We start from the raw sequence: 19,335 nt of genomic DNA, 5'->3' as shown, positions 1-19,335 counted from the left end.
GCATTACTGTCAATTACTGAGGAGGAGTGGAGAGAGAGAGAGAGAGAGAGGGGTGACAAACCAACTGTAGATGCAAGGCTCATGCAACCCTGAGATTGAGCACATGTGATGACCAGATCCGATTCAGTGATCAGCGAAGCCTTTTTAACGTGGGAGACGACCAGATGCAGTTAACCAGGCGCTTAATCTCTTGGTCCTGTGGAGATGCGAAGAGGAAATGTCCCGCATGGTAAAGCACGCCTGTCAAAATGCCCAAGTCAAGAGGATCAGCAAGAGCCCAGAGTGAAGGAGGAAATGACCTGCAAGTCCAACGTCCGGCTTCTAAAGTGTCAGTGTGCAGTAAGCCTGACAAGGCCAAGGAAGCTCGAGTTTGGTTTTCCTGCTCACATTTCCTTGAGTATTAATGTGTGCAGGGTTTAGACTAGTGGGAGAAACCAGAACTTTCCATGAAGGGGTTGTGCCATATCGCCCTGCAACTCACAGCTGGCAGCCCACTGGAGCTCAGCAGTTGTGAGCCTGGTTAGTACCTGGATGGGAGACCTCCTGGGAAAGCTAAGGCTGCTGCTGGAAGAGGTGTTAGTGGGGCCAGTAGGGGGCGCTTACCCTGTGGGTCCTAATGCCCCAGTATAGGGACAGGGACACTATACTGTAAAAAGGCACCGTCCTTCAGATGAGATGTTAAACCATCATCATTAAAAGTCATTAAAGTCATTAAAAATCCCAGGCAGTTTCTTGAAAAGTGTAGGGGTGTTACCCCGGTGTTCTGACCAAATTTTCCATTGGCCCTTACCAGTCATGGCCTCCTAATGATCCCCATCTATGAATTGGCTTCATTACTCTGTCCTCCTCCCCACTGAGAGCTGGTGTTTGGTGAGTGTTCTGGTGCACTATGGCTGCCGTCGCATCATCCAGGTGGGGCTGCACAGTGGTGGTGGTGGAGGGGAGTCCCCATTACCTGGAAAGCGCTTTGAGTGGAGTGTCCAGAAAAGCTCTATATAACCTTGGGGCTCTTCCCTGTGAGTTGTTGGTTACTGTTTTAGTGGAGCGGTAGAAAGTAGCAGTTGAATAGAAATCATTATGGCTGTCAGTCTGGGATTGGGGAGTTTAAGCTGTGACAAGGGCTTAAGAACCGACCCGGTCCAGACTGAGGAGTGCCATGTTTCTTATCCCTGACCTTCACTTCCCCTTCGCTTTCTCCTTCACTTCCCATCAAACAAAACAAGAAGCTTTGCTTCACTGGGCCTTTACGGTGAAGTAACCTTTCTCCCTTCCATCAGTGATGCACACGGGTGATTCCCACATCCCGGCCTCGGGAAGCGGAAGAAGGGTTAATCGCTCCTCGTGGGCGTGTCCGATGCTTTGTCATGCCCACCTGTGTCTGTTCATCAGCAATGGATCAACCAGTAAGGGCTGCGTCGTCAGAAATAACAGCAAGCCAGCTGAGATGCGGTGTACAGTTCTGTATGCCGAAGGTGTTCTTAACAAACAAAAACAAATCTAACAACAATCTAAAGAAGCAAGCAGAGCAGTGAAGTCTCTGGAGATGTGGAGCTTGGCTGCAATGAAAACCAGGACCAGGGCTGGGAACCGGTGCTTCTGCCAATGGCAAGTTGTCCTTCTAGACAAACTCTCTGGCTCTACGGCCCAGCTGTCAGGGATCCGAGCCTGAGTGACGTCACTGGCTGGCTGGGACTGGATTGCATTGGCATAGCCCTGCTGGGGTAGGTTTGGAAGTAGTGCACCAAGCAAGAAAGACTAAAGCTGTCTGGTAAAACAACAAATCCAGCAGGTCCACCCTGCAGTCCATGTGGGTCCTAATGCCCCAGTATAGTGATGGGGACACTATATTGTAAACAGGTGCAGTCCTTCGGATGAGATGTAAAACCGAGGTCCTGACTCTCTGTGGTCATTAAAAATCCCAGGGCGTTTCTCGAAAAGAGTAGGGGGTAACCCTGGCATCCTGGCCAAATTTCCCATTGGCCCTTATCAATCATGGCCTCCTAATAATCCCCCTCTATGAACTGGCTATATTACTCTGCTCTCCTCCCCACTGATAGCTGGTGTATGGTGAGCGTTCTGGCGCACTATGGCTGCTGTCACATCATCCAGGTGGATGCTGCACATTGGTGGTGGTGGAGGGGAGTCCCCATTACCTGTAAAGCGCTTTTTGTGGAGTGTCCAGAAAAGCACTATATAAGTGTAAGCAATTATTATTATTATTATTATAATCCTGTACATTTCAGGCTTCCAGTGCCATGAGTAAGACACACCTCTCCTGCAGTTTGCGCTAACTCTCCTGTCAGTCACTATGAGGCATGCCCTGTGTCAGATGGTGCATCAATACGGGGGGAGAGGGAGAAAGTGGTAGTACTTACAGTATAGGGAAAAAAGGATTTGACGCTGACAGTAGGCTGGGAGACAATTGCAAACTGAGGCGATACTGATGGAAGAAGTGCAGGTCTCCACGTCCTCAGTGTTCCTCCCTGTGACTTAAACGACCCCTCATCACGAGCCAAGACAGAAAGAAATAACTGGCGATTTTTTTAAGGGTTCCTACAAAATTCAAAAGGCAAAAAACGGGTTTTAAAAAAAATCTTCGTTCCGTGTTTGGAGCAGCTGTCGCAACAGTGTTTCGCTCCTCACGGAGACGAGCGCTTTCCTGTCTTTCTGGGCTGAGCTCGTGCGGGGACAGAGCTCGTTAAAGCGCAGCCAGAAAGCTCAGGGGTGTTTCACAAGCAGCTGCTTGTCTGAATAGAGTTGCGGAGAGAGAGAGAGAAAGCGCACATGGGGGCTGTGCATTATCAGAGCTCAGCTTTGATCCTCCTTCTACCCACATTCCCCTGCCTGCCTGCGCTGCCCAGGGGGCCCGCGCCGAGCCGACAAGTTGGCAGCGCGATGAAACACAAAAGCACTTTACATCAGCATGTCGCTCTGACAGCGTCCCACTCTCCCCTCCCTTAAAATCCGGTCCCCTGCTCTACTGGAAATGCTGCTGAAGGGGTTTGCAGTGGGATCTGCGCCCACTTGTCACGCCATTGCTCAATCCATCGCTAACGGCCCGAGTACTGCTGATGCTTTGTTTTGCATCATAGCGTTCAGTAATATTAATTAAAGGGGGAAACAGCAGTGAAAAGAAAAAAACAGGAAAAGAACAAGATGGGAATGTGGAGACCCAGAGCAAAGTGTGTTCTGTTGTGGAAATTAAAAAGGTGTACATTTTGGCTTGAAGAATGGAAGTGCTTTACACAAAGAGTGGCGGATGCTGGGAACAGGCTTTAAAACCATGATGGAACTGATCCCCTGGAATTTTTCATGTAATGACTGGACACATCCCTCATGACAGCTGCTGCTAGGCATTGTGGTTGGGGTTAGTAAATCATTGGAAAACCACAGAAAGGTACAGTTTAAAAGAAGGAAATACCAGAGTAAAGGTACAAATGACTTCAGAATCAGCACCGGGAGCTGTCTGCTTGCTGTTTTTGTGAACACAGAGAGCTCAGGCTGATGTGCAGCTGCAAGGAAAACCGCACAAGGGCGCAGGTTTGCTCCCTGGGGGCTGCATTGCTGTTACACAACATGCTTTTTTGATGTCCTCAGTGGCCCAATTGTTCAAGCACAGAAACTGCAGCGTTTCCTCAGATCCCTGGCTGCTGCATTTCCCTTTCTCTTTGATGAAGGGAAGAGGGAGCTCAAGTGCCTCTCTTCACTTCCGAAGGGGCGGCTGCAGGGGTTAGGTCTCACTGGGGGGCTTCCAGTGAGGTCCAAAGGGGCTTCCGCAGAACCTTCGCCCTGCCCAGCTCTAGATCGGTGCTGATCCCTCCTCAGGGACAGACAGCAAGGGCTTTGCAGGAGCGAGGAGTATGCAAGTGATTTTGCAAAAGAAGAGCAAACTTGCGCAAACTTTGGTTGTAACATTAACTGCATATGCAGTACAGCTTACCCCTGAACACTCACAAATTACATTTTTATATCAACATCCTCAGTCCGCAAAATGCCCCAGTGTTTCCAGACTCAAAGGGCAAGGTGGTTATCTCAAAGCTCCTAATTCACAGCGGTCAAATGTCATCAGTGTTTTTGAAGAAAATAGGAAGTTAGTGGGTGGCACAGTGGCTCAGTGGTTAGCATTACATCCTTGCAGTGCTGAGGCCCTGTGATCCATGCAACACATGTTACTTCTGATTTTAATTTCTGGGGTGCTGTCTGTGGGGAGTTTGTATGTTCTTGTGGGTTTCCTCTGGGTGCTCAAGCTTTCTTCTCGCAGTCAAAAGTCTGGTATGATAATTTGGTTCTGGGAAAATTGGCCCTGGTGTGAGTGTATCTGTGTCTGCCCTTTAATGGACTGGCATCCTGTCCAGAGTGTATCATGCCTTGTTTCTCATTCATTGATTGATTGATTCTGGTCAATTCAGACTGATGCCGGAAACACTGGGGTGTCTTGCTTGAGCTTATTTAGCTGGCCATGTATTTGAATTGACATAAAGATCCCCCCCCCCAATAATAAAATATCAGGACAGCCTAACATCACAAAAGTAACGCTGGACATTGTCTTGTGCAAAAGTAAACCCCTGATCCATGCAGCCAGCAGAGATAGCTGAAGACGTGCTAAAGAGCAGCAAGCTGTGCCTTGTGGAAGGCAAGGACAGAGAGTGGGACACTCTGGATCTTCTTCCGAATGGAGCACAGCTTGAGCATGCTTGGCCAGGCTGCAAGACGCACTTTCCCATTTTTCCCGAAAATGAAGCCAGCAGGAGAAACTCTACAGCAAAAGACTCTGGACAGCAGAAGAGAGGGAGAGGAAAAGAAGAAAGGGTCATCTTGTTTTCTCCCTGCTAGCCTCACCGTCCTCTCACCTTTTTTTCTCATTCTGACTTTTATGGGGACAAAGTAAAGGTTGATCTTGGTGTCTCTGGCAGGTTTTGGTTTAAGTGAGAAGCTTGACACTTGAGGCCTTTCAGCGGCGACTCTGAGGTAGAAAGTAAGAGCAGTTGGTCCTTCCATCCCTAACCTTACCTTTCTACTGCCAAAAGAATTGATCACTTTGGTAAACATTTCATCTAACACTGTCCCTGGCTACTTGTCAAAATTCACAGGGAATAGCCAGATCAGGAATTATTTTTAATCCAGAAACGACAATTATGTTTTATTGTTTACTCGCCCAATTTGGAATCACCGTTTGTTTCAAAACTTGGCTCGTCGGCAGTGACTTCTCTCCGCCTGGAGAGAATGAGACATGCCCACCTCCAGAGCCCTCAGTCAGTGGACAAGCTCTGGGCTCCACAGCGATGGGTGGGAGAGGGAGCACATAGTTCCTGAATATTTGCTGGAGAGTTGAGTCTTGACCCTTGACCACATGAAACATTAAAATTAGAAACCGTCATGTGCATGGCAAAAAACACCAAGAATAAACAGGAGCAGACACAAACACAGCAGGGGCTGATGCTTGGCCTTGCAGCAATGTACAGTATAAAGAAAAGGTACAAAAATATAGTACCTATATAAAAATATATATTGTGGTGAAAACCCACTTTTCCTACATTTGGAAGTGTTTTCATCCTATCTCTGAATCATCAGAAATTAATCTCATCCAGCTACCTGGTTTGTTTTGCACCACAAATCAGAGCAGGCAGCACTGTGAAAGGGCCACTTCACTATGTTCAGCCCCAGCCTGAACTAGAAGCAGTTAGTAAACCTGTCTAACGTTATGGTTTAGTAGGACTGCTGTGAAAATCAAGTTCAGATCCACATCAAGGTCTTCTGTGAGTTAAGTGGACACAGGCTTCCAAAGCTTTCCAGGTGTTCACTGGGCCCTGTGGGAGCTCGTAAGGAAGCACTGCAGTGAGTATGGCTGTGTGGGAGGGCTCGTACGGTTTGGTCGCCTCGAGAGAGCTTTCACAAGCACCGCCCAGCTGGCCCCAGATGCTGTGGAAGTGTGAGGGTTAACTGTAGTTTCTGTCATTTTCACGATGATTTTGCGGCAGATCCAAATATACTCTCCATTTGCAAGGATCGATAGATAGGTGGCTGTACCTCATTGTTGATTGTGATTACAGTGTATTTTTAATGGATGTTTTTTTTTCCTTCCTGACCCCTGAATCAGGCTAATACATTTAAAGCACGCGTGGTGTTTCTATATTGTATCAGCAGGGTTCTTTACAGGCAGTGGTGGATGAGATCTTGCATTTTCATGTGTCTCTGGTGTTTAAATGCATAATATTAAATTGAAGCTTCGTACTTTATTAATTTGGTGTCCAGACGACGTGTAATTTTTCTGTTTGCATGCCTCATTACCTGGGTTTGATGAGCCCTGTGCCCCCTAGCTGCCTTTCAGTGCCAGGGCTTGCAGGTGACAGTCTCAGCTGTGCCACTGCCTGGTTGTTACTTGTTTACCTGCGGCAGCATGCACCTATTAGAAAGCTGCTGTGTTCTGGGTAGCTCATAGTCAGCCACGTTGTCCTGTGCATGCCATGCAACAGCGCCCCCCTGTGGTTAAGCAACCACCTGTGAATATGTAGCATTACTCATATAAGGGCTGTGCCTCCTCTCCTTTCCCCTGGTGACTTTGTTGTGCTACAGACAAGGTCGGACGGGTGCCAGGTGGTTAGCACTGCTGCCTCCAGGTTGAATTGCTTGTGAACTTCTGTGGGGAGCCTGCATGTTCTCTGTGTTTGCTTCGGTTTTGGCCAGGCACTTGGGTTTTCTCACACCTCCTGAAGTCATGCAGGTGTGGTGTGGTGGGGGGTGATCTCACAAGAAATTCATACATGTGAGTGGGAGCGGGGGTGGGTTATTATTAATAGTGGACATTTCCAAATTAGGACAGCAAAAAGTAAAGTGGGCCGAGTTATACCAGCACAACCTTTGTCAAAAAAGGGCCAAGTGTACAGTAGCTCTGGGGAAGAACAAGAAAAAACGTAAAGTCCTAAGCTGGTTTGTCTTTTTTTGAAAACTGTGAAATTACTAAATAATGCACTGAGAAACATAGCTTTTCCCCCTTTTTTAGGCTGGTATTTAACCATGTTAAATGAGAAAACTAAAAAAATACATCTGGAGTAAGTTACCACACATTTTATGTGATAAACACCATAGGGAAGTTTAATCATGCGGAAATGACCATATCACGATTTAAATCCAAGCTTCTAGGATGTGAAGAAAGGAGAGTTTCTGTGTGTGTAGCAGAGATGGAGAATGGGGTTACGCTTTACCTCGCCTTTATGACTGTAGTGTCATGAAGTGTCTGTAGGTGATGTATTCATGTGTGTGTAATGATGTCATAAACTGGTAAGGAGCAGGGCTGTGGGGGCAGGATTTGTATTGAATGCCTAACTCGCTGTTGATTGACAGCTGAGCCTGGTTATCCTCACATTAATATCACTCTGTTACAACTTTCACAACGCATTCAGTGGCTAAAACATTTCTAAAAGGCATTTACGAGATCTAAAGAGTTCCCAAGAATGGAACGGGGATGATTCTGATAAGAGAATTGCCCCGCAGGGTAAAGAAAATTGAAAAACAAAAGACCAAGAGTTTGCCCGGGGCCTGTCTTTCATCCTTTGTGGGATGGCTAAGCATATAATGAGACTTGAGGGGATTATCTGAAGCCCATTGTGCAGCCACTCAGCTCTGGACAACCCGAAAATCATTTTGGGTGGGGGGAGCCCCTCGTTCTGAATCAAGAGCGGTCCGCTTCCCCAGCGGTCCCCTCCGTCACAGCTAACACGAAGGAGAGAAGCTCACGCTAACACACACACACGCGCGGGCAAACACACACACACACACAGAGACACGCGCGCCGAGCTGCCAGAGCGCTGGCTGGCGTCTAGCGAATCACATTCGCCCTCGCCGAATCCCCTCAACTCGCCCTCTCTCCTCCTCTCTCTCTCCCCTCTCTCTCTGTGTGTCGCTCTCCCTTCTCGTTTCTTTGTTTTCTTCCTTTGCTTCGTTCTGTAAGGCTGCATCTATCCTCTTTTTTTTAAAAAAACAACAAAAAACACATCCTCCACCTTTTTTTTTGCCCCCCCCCCATCCTGCTGCTTCTGTTTTTTGGGATTTCTCTCCTCCTGTACCCCCCCCCCTCCCACCCCCCTCTTTTTATTGAGCTCTCTGGAACTCCTTCCTGCCTTCATCCCGTCTTTCTGCCCAGCCGGTCAGCGAGCGCGCCCCCAGCCCCCCGACACCTCCAGCTCTGACCTCGGACCATGTTCTATTTCCAGCTGGTGATCATGGCAGGCACCGTGCTCTTGGCGTACTACTTCGAATACACCGACACTTTCCCCGTCCACGTCCAGGGCTTCTTCTGCTTCGACAAAGCCTTCTCCAAGCCTTACCCCGGACCTGAAGACACCAGCAAAGCTCCACCGGTCCTGGTGTACTCTCTGGTCACTGCCATCCCCACCGTGACGGTAAGCCGGCGTGCGCCGATCGACCGGAGCTCTTCACCTGCCCATCCTGGGCGGACAGCGATGCCAGCTCTGTTCTGTGTGTGCGTGTGAGTGTGTGTGAGAGTGCATCCGTGGGATTTGAATTTTTTCCAGCAACAGGATGACAGCTGGCTTCAGTCGCTCGGCGAACTCTGCGGGCTGCCATCTCTCCACCGCCTTGCTCTCTCTGTCTGCAGCCTCTGTCAGAGCGGCGTGGACGGTACAGCGTGCTCCTCTTGAGTGATGTGCGCGATTATCGCTGTGCCTGTGTGTGTTCAGTTTCCCTTAGTCTTATACCTGTTTGTGTGTCACTCAGTGTTCTGAATTTAACACACTTGCCTGCTTCGTGCTACAGTATCTCCAATCCGTGGTAGAAGACATGAGCAATGTGTTTAAGACAGTTTAAAATGCTGACAGGGGCTGTTTGACTAGAGACCACTGTGGATTTTCTTCGACTTCAAAGCTCCTTTTGACAAGATGTTTCATTAATGTTAATGGCCTTTGCAATGCAGTTCAGATAAACATCTTTTCTCAAGCTATAGTTCTATGAGATATTTAGTAGATATGATACAATATGATAAGATATGATTATCAGACAGCATTGTTCATAAATATAAGATCACATTTGACAGTGTCAACTGTAGCAGCAGTTTTTAAACCTGGTCAGACTGACTGCAGTATAATGTTAAAGTTATGCTTAGAAGCAGACAAAGGGCTACTGTTGTGGTCAGGGTTAGGTCTAGAGTTGCTGTTAGAATATGTGCTGAAGCTATTGTAGTCCTAGAGTTGAAATTAAGGTTAAAATCAGAATTAGGGTTGGGTTTAGGTTTAGTGTTTGGGTTAGTATTAGGATTGTCATGGGGGTTAGAGTTACATTTGGAGTTAGGTATAGGGTTATGGCTGTACTTAAGGTGATGGTTAGGGTTGGACTCATTGGTTTGGAGCTACATGTAGACTTCGAGCTAGTGTTTGTGTTAGAATTAGGTGTGGGATGGAGGTGTTGCTAGGAAATAGTCATTCAAAAGTTACTGTAAACTCAACTTCTGAATTACTATTAAAATCTGGATCGAGAGTTAAGGTTAACGGGATTAGTGCAAGATACTGTGAGGTTTAGAAATAGGGTTTGGTGAGGGTGCTGAGTTTATGGTTAGGGATGGGACTGAGTTACTTCAGTTGTTGTCATTTTGCTATTGCAGCACGTGTTACAGAAAATGGAACATTGTCACTATGAGGCGACTAATACAGTTGTAAAGGGTGATTTCGACATTCTGATAGTCTGCATAACCCTACAGCCTCAACTAAAATAAAAGGTCCTTACCAGAGCCAAGGTGACTTATCCTGGTTTCTATATTCTTAATAGGAGCAGAGAACATGATACACCCATCACCTTCATCCTTCACCCATTGCAGGGAACAATTTACCTGATCGAGATAGGGTCTGTAATATCAACTCTCTACACATTATACAGTAGCTTAATTTACTAACAGGGGACTTTCAGATCTTAGTGCCTGTGGCACAGACAGTCGGGTTAGTCTCCTAAGGCAGAGTAAGACTTTATTTAACAGCAGCCACTATGCTTTGCAGTTGTTTTAATATTAAATGCACCAAACATTGCATTTAAACAAACAAAGAGGAAAAGTCCTCTTTCACATTCCTGCTGCGCTCAGTACTTGAATAATAACAGCTGACAATGTTTTCATCTGGCCTTTCTGCCTACTTCTGCACACGAGATGGTAAAAGGTTTCTTGGGCCTGACTCCAGGACTTGACACTGATGCTTAGGCTTAACTCTTCATCCTAACCTTAAGCCTGACTCTACAGCCACAGAATCGCCGGAGGTAAGGTCTCCTCATTGCTAATAGTTTAAGATGTTGTCAGCTTCAAGAACTGATAAAGCAGTTTTCTACAATTTACAGTCCTTATCTGAGCCTGACATTGGCTAATAAACCCATGAATACAACTGTGTCCTTCGGATGAGACGTAAAACCAAGGTTCTGACTCTCTGTGGTCATTAAAAATCCCAGGGCGTTTCTCGAAAAGAGTAGGGGTGTAACCCCGGCGTCCTGGCCAAATTTCCCATTGGCCCTTACCAATCATGGCCTCCTAATAATCCCCCTCAATGAATTGGCTACATTACTCTGCTCTCCTCCCCACTGATAGCTGATGTGTGGTGAGCGTTCTGCTGCACTATTGCTGCCATCGCATCATCCAGGTGGGGCTGCACACTGGTGGCGGTGGTGGAGGGGAGTCCCCATTACCTGTGAAGCGCTTTGAGTGGAGTGTCCAGAAAAGCGCTATATAAGTGTAAGCAATTATTATTATTATTATTATTATTATTATTATTATTATTAACATTACAGCTGCCTATACAAACTGTATAACCAGGACCCCAAACTCAAACCAGGGCAGGCACAAACTTATGGGGATGGTCCTGCAGGGCCTGATGCAGATGATCCTGCAACAAGGCTTGGGGGTTCCCGCCACAGTAAGCAATGGTGTTTAGCTGTCTAAGGATGGTTCTTGGTTTATTTGTGCACGCTTGCAGCAACAGAGTCTCTGAGCGTAAACATCAGCAATGTGCTCAGATATGCCCAAAATGGGCTATTTTTCAGACTGGACAAACTGGACCATTTTGCATCTGTGTGGTTTTAATAGAGGCAGTCTTGTGTGCACTAATTAATGGTAACGGCTTTCTTTCTGTCCTTAGCTTACTGGCAAGTACCGTGTTCAAGATGTTTTTTACCCCCCTTACAGAAAGGACAACCCACTCAAAGCAGGCAGACACTAGATTCTCTCTCGTCTGATTCACAGGCTGGCTCCCACCTTCTTCTCCCACTCATCACGGCTAAGTAGGGCACAGAGATCAGCAGTAACCTGCTGTGGAATACTGTTGAAGGCAGTGCTGCATCCCCTGCAATTGACTGTCACTCACTTTCTGAACCACTGAGCCTGCTGGAGCTCCACCTCCCCTGGAAGAGTCTGCTGTATGAAGAAAACAAATTTGTTGTTTGGCAAAAGACAGCCAATTCAAAGTCTGGCAAAGCCTGACACAAACCGCAGGGGAAAGGATGGGAAAACGTTGTGGGGGGTCTGAAACACAGAAGCTGATCCGTTGGCTGCTTTCGAGAAAGAGCTGAATGAGATCCTTTGGATCAGTGAGCTACTAGCAAGCACAGGAGCTACGAGGGGGAGGGATGTAAGAATGTAACCTTTTAGTAGCGTTCTTGAGGAAAAGGAAGTGCTTGAGAAGTACTTATCATGGCAAAAGTACTGTACAGATTTCCGCCCAGCTCTTATTCCTGCCGAAAGGTATCGAACCCACAACCCAGAGCACAGGTACACAAGGCTGGGCAACAACCTGGCAATTTAGAGGCACCAGTTAACTTAGCCAGCATGCCTTAAGAAGGTGGGAGAAAACCATTGTGCGCCTGGGGAGAACATGCAAACTTCACCATGCGAACGTGAGCAGGGGTGGCTCGCCATCTAGGCCAATCCACATCCTAAAGAGCGTTGGTGATCTGCAGCCTTCATATGTGGCAAGACCAGGGCATTCAGCCCCTGGGCACCGGTTGCCCTCTACACAGAAAGAAAGCACGGAAAAGAAAGGAACCCACGAATCCATGAAAACGGAGTGTGACGTGACTGAAAAAGAAAGCTTTAAAGCTCTTTAGCTTTGTAATAATGGCCCTAGCCAGTAAAACGTCAGCTGGGCATGGTGAGCACACAAGCCGTTTCAGTTTCTATCTTATCGGTGCCAGCGTGGATCTGGGACCCCTGTGTTTCCCAGTCCTGCAGGATGTCTTCTACGGCCACTTCTGTATAGGACTGAAAGCAAGTTAATTACTTTTCAGCAGCGTGCCCGTTGCATCTTGCAGCAGGTCGATGATGGTCTATCAGAGTGTGGGGAGCTTCTGTCGGGCACAGTTAATTACTCGAAAAGTGACAGCAGGAGGGACAATTCCCTGGCAGAAACCTACTATTCTGATGTCATGCAGAAATACAAAAAGAGTTCTCACTATAAAGGGCAATTGAATCGCTGGTCACTCAATTGTTTCTCCTGCACTCAGTTTTGTAGTATTGTAACTGCCTCTTGCCACACTGCCTAGTATACCTCCACAGTCCTAGAGCTGGAAACACCTAAAGAGATTCCAGTCCTTTCTGTTTACTCTCTGGTTTTAAACAATTGTAATTACCAGCAAATGTTAATGAACTCCAGGAGATAGGCAGCAGCTTTTGTGATTAAGGCTTTGGTGCAGGAGATTATGTGCATCAGTGTTTTTTTAGTCATTTCCCTGAAATGTAAACATCACATGCATTGTTCTGCACTAAAATTGTTTCTCAGGAATGTCCTCAGTAAGTCGCTGGATATTAACAGTGCAAATCCATTAGGTTTTTACATATTTGTTAGAGACGCAACAGAATTTCACAAAAAATACTGGGCTACCCTCTGTCTTAAGGATTAAAATGTTAATCCTTTCCTGATGGAAGGCTTGCTAGATTGTAGACAGCCCAGCAATGTTGAAAACAGCCTTCACTCAGAGGTAATACATAGGCAACACAACACTGAGCACAAATAGGAGCAGACTCAAACACAGCATTACCAGGTAAAGCTGATGTGGCACAAGAGCAGATAAAGATGCTCATGAAAACTGATTTTTGACCACAGGGTACGTGACCTGGATGATTCGGCTGTGTGTAACTGCTCATTTTGAATTCATCAGGCTCTGAACCTGAACAGAAGGACGACTGCTGCACTTCAACCCCAAGGCAGCTGTGCTGAACTCTGAAGACTGGGTAATGGGCGAGACTCTTTGAGATCCTGCCTCGCAATGAAGTGGAATCGTTTGTGTGCTGTTCTCTCGGCAAGGCGCACTGCAGGCCCTGGGAATCTGTCAAAGCAAGTTTGTAATTGAGCTTGTTAAAACACAAACCTGTTTTTGCAAAAAAGCCCCATATTGCTTTCTCCATGCTGTTTTATCACCAGATGTTTGGACGCATTGATTTCGGGGGTAAAAATTATGTTGGGCATCGTCTGGTCTTGCATGTTTTTCAAGAAAGTGAAAGAACCGTAGAGGACAAACTACTCTGCTCAGGGAATCTTAGGGAAGTTTCAGGTGCATTGTGGGCCTGCAGACGTGGCTCTTCTGACCTGCAGGTTTGAAACACCTCGTTAATAAGACATCTGATTGTTGTCCGGGCACTCGTGGAACTGGCATGCACTGCCAAATTTCACATCCTACCTTTCCAGTCTGCTGCAGGCTTGTCAGGGGGCAAGACAGGAGAGGAATTGTCAGCCGGGGTTAGCGCACAAGACTCTTATCTCCTAAGAGCCTGGGTTCCTCGCTCTCACAGAGCATGCATTTTGATGTTTTTATTTTTTTGTCCTCTGTTGTGCCGATGCTGCTGGTGGCTCTGGATTCTTGAGTATGAGTCCGTGGTAAATGGAGCTCTGTCTGCTCAGCTTCGCCATGGAGCACAGAGATTCAATACACGTCCTAATGGAAGCAAATGGAGATTCTAGTGGAATATCAATGCCCATCCAAATGGAATTCTCAAAGGAAGAGCAGGTGTTCTCGACGGACACGTCTGTGTGGTGGGACTCAACGTACAGCTGCTCGGACTTGTACAGGGCCTCCCCCCGTCCCCGTCCCCCCCCCGGCAGTGTGGGTTTCTAGGTGGGGGTGCTGGTCTAGGTGGGATAATCCTGGAAAAGAGGCCTTTGTGCAGATGGAAAAGTTCAAGTTCACGTTTATTGTCTCATATACAGGTATATGGTATAATGAAATGCTATTTAGCTAGCTCTCAGATAATAAGTAGTACAGAAAAACAACAATACAATTGTATAATAAAAGAAAGACAGAGACAACAGGCAGTGTGCAAAAAACAACAACAGGCAGTGTGCAAAAACAACAACAGGCAATGTGCAAAACAACATAAGGTAACAGGCAATGTGTAAAACAACATCAGATGTGCAATAACATGCATCAACAGAATGAAATAAAAGGATAGAAAATTATGGGGAGTGAGCTTTTTGACATGTAAGGTAGAGGTAGATTTCAATGTGTTTGAGTATTTGGTAAGAAAGAAGGCACTGTGAGGTTCAGATCGTAGGTGAGAGAGGCTGGGAGTTTAGTAGTTTGATAGCGCAGGGGTAAAAATGGTCTCTGAGTCTGGTAGTCCGGGCCAGAATGCTCCGGGTACCGTTTTCCAGATATTAGAGGGTCAAACAGTCTGTAGCTGAGGTGTGTGGGGTCTTTGATAATGCTTAGAGCTTTCCTCAAGCACCGTCTGTCATAAATGTCCTGTATAGATGGGAGGGCAACCCCAGTGACGGACTGGGCAGTTTTCACCACCCGCTGTAGGGCTTTGCGGTCAGCAATACTGCAGTTGCCATACCTGCACTGTGATGCAACCTGTCAGTGTGCTTTCTGTAGTGCATCTGTAAGAGTTAGTGAGGATCTGGGGACATACTGTATCAGCCTTCTTCAACCGTCTTAGGAAGTACAGGTGCTGCTGCACTTTCTTGATCAGACAGGTGGCGTTGAGAGACCATGTGAGGTCCTCAGTGATATGGACGCCAAGGAATTTGAAGTTACTGACCCTTTTCACTTCAGTCACGTTGATGTGGATAGGGGCTTGTCCATTTTGCAGTTTCCTGAAATCAACGATCAAGGAGGTTGACTCTTTGGTTTTGCTGACATTGAGGGTGAGGTTGTTGTCCTCACACCACATTGTAAGGAGATTGACCTCCTCCCTCTAGGCCCTCTCATCATTGTCTGTGATCAGACCTACAACTGTGGTGTCATCGGCAAACTTGATGATGGGGTTGGTGTTGTGTTTGGCCTTACAGTCGTGGGTGTAGAAAGAGGAGAGTAACGGACTAAGCACACACCCCTGGGGGACCTCAGTGTTCAAAGTTAGTGTGCCAGAGGTGTGGTTTCCAAGCCTGACAGCCTGAGGTCTGCCTGTCAGAAAGTCCCGAGTCCAGTTGCAGAGGGTGGTGTTGAGACCGAGTGCACTGAGTTTCTTGACTAGTCTCTCTGGAATGATAGTGTAAAAAGCTGAGCTGAAGCCGATGAATAGTAGTCTTGCGTATGTAAGGTGCAATAACTGAGCAGTCCCTGCACACCAGTGAAACATTGTGCACAGGGGAGTAAAGCAGACAATATGACAGCATCTTTCGTTATCACAGTTGGTGGTAATGGTATTTTTTCACTCTAAAGATACCAGAGTAATGCATTCGCTACTCTTTGCCTTGGTCTCCCATATTTCTTTTTCATTTTACTATGTTCTTACTGTGATTAACCATATTTTTACCCTGTTGTAAGATCTGCATTTACAGTATATAGCACCTTTCAGACAGAGGGGGACTCCAGTCCTCCACCACTGAAGTGCAGCCGAGTGAGCTGCAGCAGGCCCACTGCATAGCAGATCAGGTGGCAAAGACAGAAACTGCTTCACTAGTTGCATTATGGAAGGAATTTAGGGAGGCAAGGTTGTACAACCCCACTCAGGGCACCAAGTAACCTCGGTTTAACATCCCAAGGATGACAGGGGGCCTTTGTTTACAAAATGCAGGTACAAAAGGCAGAGCACCACCTACTGGTCTAATGACCCCATTTGTAGAAGCAAGCTGGATTTCCTTAGAGGACTCCCATCTCAGTAGTGACCAGGCCCAGCCTTGCTTAGATCAAACTGTAAGATGATCAAGATCATTGCCATCTTACCTTCATCCTGCTCTACTGTGTCCATCCTGAAATCCACTGCGCTCGTGTTACTTTATAACACCTGTCATAAATAGCGGGAGGTGTCTGTTTTTGGGGTGTTTGCTCATTTTCCCTGTTTCCCTGGCTGGTTCTGTGCACCACACTGGCGTCGGGTGTTGATTTCAGCTTTGTTGACACGGAGAGATGAGTCCTGCCCCGTTTCTCTTTCTCCCTCCTCCGTGTGCTGTCGGGAATTTTATTCCCTCCCATTGCTTCGCGGGTTGAATTGAAATGAAAAGTGTCAAGCAGGATGTGAAAATTGGGACATCACAATGCTTCAGTAATTAACGTGAGGAGTAAAAAACAAGAGAGAAAAAAGGTGTTAAAACATATTTTGCGGCTGGATTCCCTGTTGGGGCGGAGGTATATTAATGGAAACCACAAAAATGAGCCCTTTTTAAAGGACCCAAGTTCTCCTCTCCCTGTAGTCTGTTTGAACTGTATTTCAGCAAGACTGTGGACGTTTAAGCAGGAAAGAAGGGGTGTGGGGTGCGGCAGGTTCCTCGCTTTGTAGAGGGGTGTTAGAAAGTTTTATGGAGCAGTTTCAGAGATGCAGTATGGAGAAGCCAACCAAGCTGGTGAGACATAGGTGTGGAAAACAAAAATGTTCCTGACTTCAAAAGACTTCTGGGATTTTAAGATGGCTGAAGTTCTAGTTTTAGTGTTATTGCCGTGCCAGCTGTCGAAAAAAGATGCGCTGCCTATCAATAGGAACATGTTTCCCCTTTAAAGGGAAATGAAGGGGATTTGTGATGCAGAAGCCATGAGGTAGAAATGAGAGCGATATAGTTTTACACTGTGGTTAAGAGAGAGACGCGTTTCTGACATTGGTTTCATTTATTTCCTTGTTTTTCCAAAACAAAATCCAAAAATGTAAAATAACATTTTGCCCACCCACAAACAAAAAAATGTATTCTTCCCTAACAGTACTCGCCTTCGGGTTCCTGCCTGAAACACAGCATGCCCGTCTCCTAAAGACACGTTAAAGGATCCAGTTATTCATTTCAGAACACGCCGTCGCAGCAGCGGGGTCAGTTTTAAAACATCTCAGGGAAGTCAGTTTCTTTCTGAAGGCTGTTTGTGTCAGGGACGTTTCTAGCAGCCCAAAGTCCATGTCCATGAAGCACAGGGTCTGAGAGCACACACTCACCCTGACTGGGCCGCTAGTCCACTGCAGAGCAGCAGAGGAAAGGGGAATTCAAAACACACAATCAAAATTTGATCTGTCACGAACAGTTCTTTCTGGGCCCTATGCAGACGACACAATCCGGAGTAGTGAGGAAACACTGGGGGAAAAGTCATGCAGGAGACAGGAATGGAGACAGGGGGCGTGGCCTTGGTGCGCTGGTGTCCAGGGGGAGTGAGTCCGGGGCAAACAATCCAGGAAGAAATCCAAACGGGGAATCCAATACACAAGCATAAGGCCATGACCAAGCGATCCATCCAGGAGATTAAAAATTGGAACTGGGTCGGGACCGGCAGGGGGAAACGGAACAGAAAGTTAAAAGCATAACGGAGCCCGACACATCAGGACCTGGGCTCACATGAACTGGGAGTCAATGTAGAGCCCTGATTATAGTCTGCGTCTGGCTTTTAAGGGGGAACTGAAAAGGGGCTGGAATAAGGAACAGGTGCAGGGAATGAGGCAGAACGAGGAAGGGCTGGAGCGCCCTTAAGAGGAGAGGTAGCGATCGTGACATGATCATTCAGACACCTGAGCATATGATTTGATATAATTAAATGAGGTGCTAATTGTCTATTTCTTGTACAAATGGTGATGCAGACACATTAATACAGTGAAAGACACTAAAATGGGTACTACACTGAGTTAGTATAATCTTCTTCCTGTCTTCCTGGTGTCCTTTGCTGTTGATGGTTTGAAGAACCGTCCAGTGGGTTTTGTCGTCAAGGGCCTGACTTGTAAGGCCTTGTCCTAATTCAACACAGTATTCATGTACTGTACATTGGGAACAGTGCATGTTATACGACAAATTCCTAATACAAGAAATTGTATATGCCCAATAAAGTGATCTTAGATATGTTTGTTTGAATCCCATCTGTTTACACAAAATAAGGAAGCAGACTTATCTGGCTCCTAGCGCTGGTGTAAATCCATACGTGCTAAAATGCTTGATTTGTTTTATTGCTAAAATGCTATCTGGACAGTGTAAACAAGATGCAGGAAATTAATAAACATGTCCAGAGAGGACTCTAATCCGCACGAGTGCTGACAGCCCTGATCACCCAGCTGATGTAGATTCCACAGTCTCTATGTAATTAAATAATACATATTATGTGTTCCATGATACTGAAGGTTGCAGCTGAAGGTGTGTGTGGTCCTGATCCATTTTGTGCTTGGGATTGTGCTAAAAATGTGTGATCACTGTACTGATATAAAAGCTGGTACTTCTAGGTATTTTTACAGCTGGTTCTAAGTAGCATCCCTGCAATAAATTTGGGCAACAAATGATTTGGTTCTACAAAACACGATAGAAAATACTTTGAAATTGCAACATTTTGGAATATATTAGCTACTAGTACTCTAAGTACAAGTGTCACTGCTTGCTAAATCAAGATGTGATTAGGGTCAGGGTCATTGAACTTAACAGTGAACTGATCCCTGAGTTTCGGTCTTCTAATGCAGAACACTTTGAGCAGCAGTAGAAGCTGAAGGCACTGTATAAACAGCAGTAGGGAAGAAAGCTGTGCGTCTTACTCATGGAACAGCAAAGCTCTCTCTCTGCGCCTGTGTCTTTCTCTTTGGGTCTCAGGATCTCGCAGAAGATAAGATGCATTTTCTGCGCATTTTGCTTCGATTTGGCTCTCTGTGTAGGTCTCTCATAAAGGATCTGTCTAAAATATGCCTAGAAGGATCAGATTCCAATATTCTATGTATATGTTATAAATGCTGAGAAAGAAACTTAAGCGGTTTGTACCTGGTTTTCATCCAGCAGGAGCGAGACGAAAGGGGATCATAAGATTTGGGTGCTATTCTATATATACAGTATGCGAGGAGAAGAGCATGAAACAGGCTTTGGTAGCGCACAGTAGAGAAAGATGCTAACCCAGTTTCTGTCTGGACTGGAGAGCTGGAGAGCTGCCCGAGGTGCAGACAGGGAAAAAGGCAGAGAGGCCAGTGATTTCTCCAGGGGG

General features: G+C 46.4%; 1 protein-coding gene across 4 annotated transcripts in view; it reads left to right on the top strand.

Moving 5' to 3' along the window:
• Positions 1–19,335, top strand: part of plppr2a (phospholipid phosphatase related 2a) — a 55,308-nt gene that overhangs the window by 15,139 nt on the left and 20,834 nt on the right. For 3 of the 4 annotated variants that reach the window (XM_088603617.1, XM_088603618.1, XM_088603616.1), the window contains one exon: positions 8,211–8,399. The exons of the other annotated variant lie outside the window; for it this stretch is intronic. In XM_088603617.1, coding sequence (XP_088459743.1) covers positions 8,211–8,399 — 189 coding nt within the window. The remainder of the gene's footprint in view (positions 1–8,210; positions 8,400–19,335) is intronic. 4 annotated transcript variants of the gene reach the window in all.

Source organism: Lepisosteus platostomus, chromosome 13 (assembly GCF_059453375.1).
Source record: "Lepisosteus platostomus isolate fLepPlt1 chromosome 13, fLepPlt1.hap1, whole genome shotgun sequence".
Taxonomy (NCBI): domain Eukaryota; kingdom Metazoa; phylum Chordata; class Actinopteri; order Semionotiformes; family Lepisosteidae; genus Lepisosteus; species Lepisosteus platostomus.
This window is presented reverse-complemented; position numbering and strand designations above follow the sequence as displayed.